The sequence below is a fragment of the Dermacentor albipictus genome, unplaced genomic scaffold, assembly GCF_038994185.2.
Source record: "Dermacentor albipictus isolate Rhodes 1998 colony unplaced genomic scaffold, USDA_Dalb.pri_finalv2 scaffold_21, whole genome shotgun sequence".
NCBI lineage: Eukaryota > Metazoa > Arthropoda > Arachnida > Ixodida > Ixodidae > Dermacentor > Dermacentor albipictus.
In genome coordinates this window covers 4,367,408-4,374,068 of record NW_027225575.1, presented here as the reverse complement: position 1 = coordinate 4,374,068, position 6,661 = coordinate 4,367,408, and the positions used below count along the sequence as shown (strand labels likewise).

General features: G+C 42.7%; 1 protein-coding gene across 1 annotated transcript; it reads left to right on the top strand.

Annotated features, from left to right (window-relative positions):
• The first annotated feature begins 133 nt into the window (after positions 1-133).
• Positions 134-5,654, top strand: mRpL15 (mitochondrial ribosomal protein L15). The gene is made up of 2 exons (XM_065452397.1): positions 134-657; positions 4,854-5,654. Exons 1-2 carry the CDS (start codon positions 220-222, stop codon positions 5,289-5,291), a joined length of 876 nt encoding a protein of 291 aa, XP_065308469.1. The 5' UTR covers positions 134-219; the 3' UTR covers positions 5,292-5,654.
• Positions 5,655-6,661: the final 1,007 nt, after the last annotated feature.

Below are 6,661 nucleotides of genomic sequence, written 5' to 3'. Positions count from 1 at the left end.
GTTGTTAAGTTTTGCACTCTATTGCAAATTAAGCGAGTTCGTTATGGTAAAAGTAGCTCAAAAATAGCGCCGGTTTTGTGTATTTCTCTATCTTGTGCTGCCGTCATTTTGCGCTTTTACCATGTTCGTGACGGAATCCAAGACAGGCCAGTAGCCGCTTAGCGCTGTACCAGACCGGTCAGAGGTTATAACCATGCGGTAACGTGCATTTCGGAAATCATGTCGACAACAGAGAAAGCGCTGCAAGTTCTGCGGTATCTGCCTCGTGTGAAAATATCTAATCTTCGTGACACGCCTGGCAGCAACTATGTAACCAAGAGTATGCTGACAAGAGGGCCGCGGCAGCGCCCATTCTGGAAGAAAGATGGTGCAAAACACCACATGAGCTGGCCCCGCCTAGGCTTCGAAGGAGGTCAAACGCCGTTTTATCTGAAGATCCCTATGGAAAACTACAACGAAAAGCATTTCCTTCGCCGTCAGTACCCTCCGTTGTCTCTGAAGCAGCTGCAGCTCTTTATCGATCTCGGACGCGTCGATATTACGCGGCCCATAGACCTCGCTGCCCTGTGCAACACGAAGCTGTATTTCTTGGACCCCCGCGACCGCCACTTCGGCGTCCACTTGACTTCCGAAGGCATGGATGATTTCAAAGCCAAAGTAAGCGGACCGCATTCTCAGTAGTTCAAAACAGGCATTCTACCACCGCAATTTTTTTCGTCGTTTTTCAGTACGGTCTTCAGGACCACGGAAAAGCTGGCAGTGGAGGGGTGGGGGTGTGCTGTAAGTGTCCAATAGACATGTTGGACATATGAATTTCGTTTACTGCAGAAGTGCTGATTGGCTGAGGGCACCTGCCTCGTGCTGACATGTACCCCAGCCCAGCCAGTCGTAACATCAGAGCAGACGAAATGAACATGTCCACTAGGTAGGCACTTACATAATAGTACACCCCCCCCCCCCCCACACCCTACGTATTGCAGACTTTATTGCTGTTTTTTTCATGTCCCGTTTCATTTTCAACGAAATTGTTGGGCTTCACCTACGCTAAAAGCAGTTACAAACAGTTTGAGAGTGCACAGGGGCCTGTCTTGGCAGCATTAGACTGTTATCAAACGAACGCATTACATAGTTGATTGTGTAACTAATCAAATATAGCCTAAGATGCAAAGCAGATTACAAAACAATGACGCAGATACTAAAACAGAAAATATTTATAATAACATTGAAAAAAGTCATGATTGTCATAACATTGCCTAACAATATATGTAGTGCTTGCACAAGTATGCTTTGAAACGCACCACAAACGTGCGAGCAGTTACGAATGCTTGTAGAACACAGGGAGGAAGGCATTGTTGGTCATTACACATTTGTGGGATGCTCAGCATACCGTTCACTACTGTTACTTTTTTAAGGATACGTCTCTGTATCATGGAAGACCTGTACATCAACTCCTCCTCCCTTAGGAAATGGATAATAATCTAAAAAAATATGACTAAAGCCCATTCACACTTCACATGAGTAACAGCTTATATTGACTTTCATGCAAAACTTCAGAGGCACGGTGGACACCAAAGCTACCTACTCATTGTATATGATAGGCATCAGTGATTTTCCCTGGTTGCTGTTATGTTTATGCCAAATAAATCCATCTCTGACAACTTCGGAGTACACTTGTACTCATTGCAATGCAATGCAAGATTGAAGCCAGCAAAAGGTTTCAAACTGTTGCAGTGCTTTTGCAGCAGAGTGACATCTCGACACCTAGTTCTGTGTGCCTTTTCTGAAATGAACCGATACCAACTCACCGAACTTGCTACCATTCTCATCTTTGTGTCATAGAATGGTTCGTCAGGCTCTCAAATTAAAATTTTGATTGCCAATGTGTTGGCTTGTAATATTATGACCAAAACTGACTTCTTTAATTCCTTCACTGCCCATGATATAACTCATCACAACGAGCATCCTTTGGTGCTGATGGGGGCACTTACTCATGAAATTATGGCAATTTTCGGGGAAAATTGCCAGAAATTTTGCATAATATTTATAAAAAATCGGCACATAATATTCAGGTCGTGAAGCGATTCCAAACTTCTAAAATTTTGGGGGGAATTTGTCATGGCAATTAAGGGGTTAAGTAAATTTAGATATTTTAATCGAACCAAGAAGTTGTGTCAGAAAGCAGAAAGAGAGGTGGGAATGGGAACTCATTCCGTTCATATCACCTGTAGAAGTAGACAACTCTCGTGTCAATGCAAATGTTGTGCCCAAGGAAGTGGGATGTCACCATGTCTGCATGAAATAATTGTATCGGAGGAATGACACAGTTTTATAGGGGGGTAATGTTTAACCACTTGTAGCTCTTTTAGTATGGTGTACTGGCATAAAAGTCTTCTGAGGAAGCTTTTGAGGTACTATGTCTGGGCTCCGAGGTACAAGAAAAATAGTTTTGAGGACCCTTTATACGGGTCCTAGAAATAAGGCTACATGTAGCTCACAGTGCCCATTAATTCTTTGTTTAAATACCCTTTCTTGTTTTTTTTTTTAAATAATATTTGATGGGCCACACATGGGTGACTGTGTGTCTTGTATTTTGTTTTGTTACTGAGATGGCCACTTTGACCGTAGAGGTTGATTGCCTCGTTGAAAAGATTAAACCACATCTCCATTGTTAGCGATCTATGAAGCGATATGGTTAGCTTTCATGCAGACTGAGGCAAACTAAATTGGACCAAACCATACCAAATAGTTTTTGAGAAGAGGAGCCAGAGAAGTAGACGGAGTAATCACTGCAGAGGAAGAATTCCGACTAAAGAATATTGGTAATATTGAGTAATTCTGCTTCACCCTCCTCGCATTTCATCATTAGCATCCTCAAAGCCCTTGAATAGCCCTTGTGCAAGAAGAACCGTGGGAACTGAGGGGCACACTTCACACAGTGTATGAGGGCTTATTAACCAGTTGTCTGCTTTTAAGATCGTGCACTACATGGCACCCCCCTACCAGCTTACTCCCGCACGTCTTGCCCTCTTCCACCCCGGGACGGCCTCGCCGGCTTGCCGCTTATGTGACGGCTCCCGTGCCGATTACGCTCACGTCCTATTCTCCTGCCCGGCACACTTGCCCCCCGCCTCTTGGCGCCTAACCAGTCCGCAGCAGTGGGAGGCTGCTTTCTCCAACACCGAGCCGGATATCCAGCTCCGGCGGGTGAACTGGGCGGAGGACGTCGTGACTAGGCCTGGACGCCACAACCGGCAGCCTGAAGGCCACCCACAACGCTGCTTTTTAATTTCTTTTTACTTTTGGCCTTCTCATCAACAAAAGTTTTTCACCACCACCACCACCACCCGCAGTTCAATTAAGGTTCCAGTTCTGCTTCCATGATCATGAATGGTGCTGGCTAATATTCTTGGGGTTAAGTTATCGATACATGTGCAAAAAAGTGAATGGAGGAACACTTGACACCTTATCTTTGTTGACAGAGCACACCACATGTGTAATGTGAAAGTTGTGGGTACTGCTCCCACTGGTAGCAGGCCGTCTTCCCTTCCACCTTACCCCCCTTTTCTTTTACTACAAATGTGACGTGTATTGCAAGTTTAAACCTCGTAGAAAAATGATTATGCAGTTCATTCAAAAAAGTTATTTTTCCTAATGCTTTCCTTGACCTTATATGGTTGTTGAAAGCCCCCTTGAATCGCAAGTCAAATATGCTGTTCTAATTCTTATACACGCACTATCACTCTACAGCTCACAACCAAGGCTCTGAGGCAAGCATCCACCACTAGGTGTACTTATTTCGTGCTGAATATGCCTTGCTCATGCAGCCGTCAGAAAGTGTGACTCTCACCATAGCATTAAAAGAAGTTGTTGAACATCTGTCATCAGCATAAAAGAGTAATCACACTTCCTGAAGTTACTTTGTTTCCATTTACAGTGTGCCTGTGAACCCTTAATCAGCCATCGTTTTTTTTTCTTGTTTTTTTCTTTGCTACATTCTGTTTTTCTAGGGAGCTTTTATTCTGCAGTTCTTGATTAATTTGGAGATTTTGTGTATGTGATCAAGTGAAGTTGTTGCTGCTCTTTTGTTCTGAGTTCACCTATAAGTTTGGCCTCTTTGACTTTAATCATCTGCTTAACACAATCTGAGTGGTAATGATACCTTGAAGTTCACTGCATTTTTGTAAACATGCATGGTCTTATGAAACATTAAATTTATATTGGTGGCATGTTCAAATTTGTAAGAGAAGCACTCGTAAAACTTGGAGTATGGATTGGCGTAACTGACAGTGCCTCCTTGTTTAAGTATTTTCTATCAACCCAACTTTTTCACTGATGGCCTCAGAGTGCCAGATATTCTTTATCTTTTCTTTTAGCTGTACAATTACCTGAATATGTTTACATTAGGTAAGGCTGACTAAACCTGCACAGGCTAGTTTCCTTCTTTTTTTTTTCCCCCCCCTAATACAATTGCATGCACTGTGCTGTAATGATAGGTTACAGTGCAGCAATTTGGTTGCTTGCCGTTTCGTTCATTTCTTGATCAGCTATGTCTCACTGTTGTCCCTTGGCACGCATTGTGGTATCATCTTCATCAACCTTCAAATCTGCTAAGTGAGAACAAAGCAGTGTTTTTATCTAAAAAGTTGCACTTAGATTATCTACTTTGTTTTTCCACATGTTTAGATGTGCACTTTATGACTTACTGAATGTTAATGACCCCTACCAGTCCTGTGACATATGCCACCAGAATGTCGTTCCAGGACTGTGTCAGTTAAGCTCTTGCTCTTTTGCAGGCCAAGGTGCAATCATGACTATGCTCCAGCTTTCACACATTGCTCTTTGTTTCTGTGCAGGTGAACATTGAGGTTCAGCATGCCAGAGAGCCTGTAATTGCTGCCATTGAGCGCAACGGAGGCACCATCACCACAGCCTACTTCGACATACAAAGTGTCACTGCCCTCATGAATCCTGAAAAGTTCTTCAAAGAAGGTCGCCCCATCCCAAAGCGCCAACTGCCACCAGAGGATGCCATTCGTTATTACAGCGACCCAGAATTTCGTGGCTACCTGGCTGATCCACAGGACGTGGCCAAGCACCGGTTTCTCCTGGCGCAGAAGTATGGCTACGAGCTGCCAGACTTGGAGAGAGATCCCGATCATGAGATGTTGAAAGAGCGAAAGGACCCACGTCAGGTTTTCTATGGGCTTCAACCAGGCTGGGTCATAAACCTGAGAGATAAGGTTATTCTAAGGCCAACTGACCCAGAGTACAAGAAATACTACAATATCTGAGTGCCAAGTGTAGCGCGTTATGGCTTTTTAAATGCTACCTAGGCACAAAAATTTCTGAGCCATGTGTAGAGATGCCTATTCATTGTCACCTTCATATCACATTATTATTGCAGTAAATATGCCTTAGATGTCCTTTCTTCCTTTTAATGAGTATAAAAAGAAATCTAAGATGTATGGTTGCATCTCTAGGAAGCCTTTGCCTGAACCTGTTGATTTCAGTATAAAATGGTGTTGCACTTTTCTGTGTATACTGGCTGGTCTCACTATTAAGCTTGTAATTTCATGCGCGCTTTCTTCTGCCAGGCTACTGTTGTTAATGTCAAGAGCAGTACCAATAAAGCAATACTTGCTATTTTTGTTTAATTTTGTTTCATTATTTGCACAAAGAAAAAATTGAGTTCATTTGGAAGTAACTCAGTATGGGATAAGTTTCATTAGTAGCTTCCTTCTTAAGGTACACATTACTTTCATCACCATGCTTCTGATGCCTATCTTTATCAAGGTCCATTGACTGAAATAGCTTTTGACCTGGTTACTTATGTTCCACTGTCGCTTATGTTCACCGTCTTTTATCACCATCTCACCTTCTTTATGATGATTTTTCATTTGTAGGTAGTTACATAATTAGCTGAACTCATTCATTACTGCTTTTTGCACACTTTTTGAACAAGCTGAACACGGTAAAAACTAGTGTTAATAAAAATCTCAATCATTACCATAGAGCGGGAGCTTCAGACAGCTCCTTATGGCACCACTGAGGATGTTGCTTTGAGCAGATCCAGTCTGAATTTTCTCCAAGCATTTCTTAACCTTGTACGCTTAAGCTCACTTTGGACGAACTGCTACATGTTTCAAAAAGTGTTTGCTATGAGATTATTTCATACTAATACTTACCCTTAAAACTGTCTACAATTTGCATTCGCAACCGAGTGCATGAGCTCTGCATGTCATGTGTTGTTATGGGTGCTAAATTTTGCATATTTACACCATATTTGTCAAAATGTTATAAATGCTGAATGCTTCTTGTTCAAAATTCAGCCATTAAGATTGCCAGGATGACCTGCATGGAATGTACAGAAGGACATCGCTCACTTAGTTTGCTCATGCAGCCACTTGGCATTCCATTTCATGGCCCTAATGCTCACTTGTCGTAAATCATGCCTTGAGCTACAAGCTTGTCTTGAACTATGGACAAGCAGCACCTGCGAGTCCCACACTATGAAGGTGTTTTTAAGTTTCCTGCAAGAAACTAGTCCCGATGAGATACTGTGATCAGTTTTCAGTGTGCCTGAGTGTGTATGTTGTGCAATGTAGTGTGCCCTATATGTCATTCCACATGTCATACATCATGACATGTGGAATGATACAGC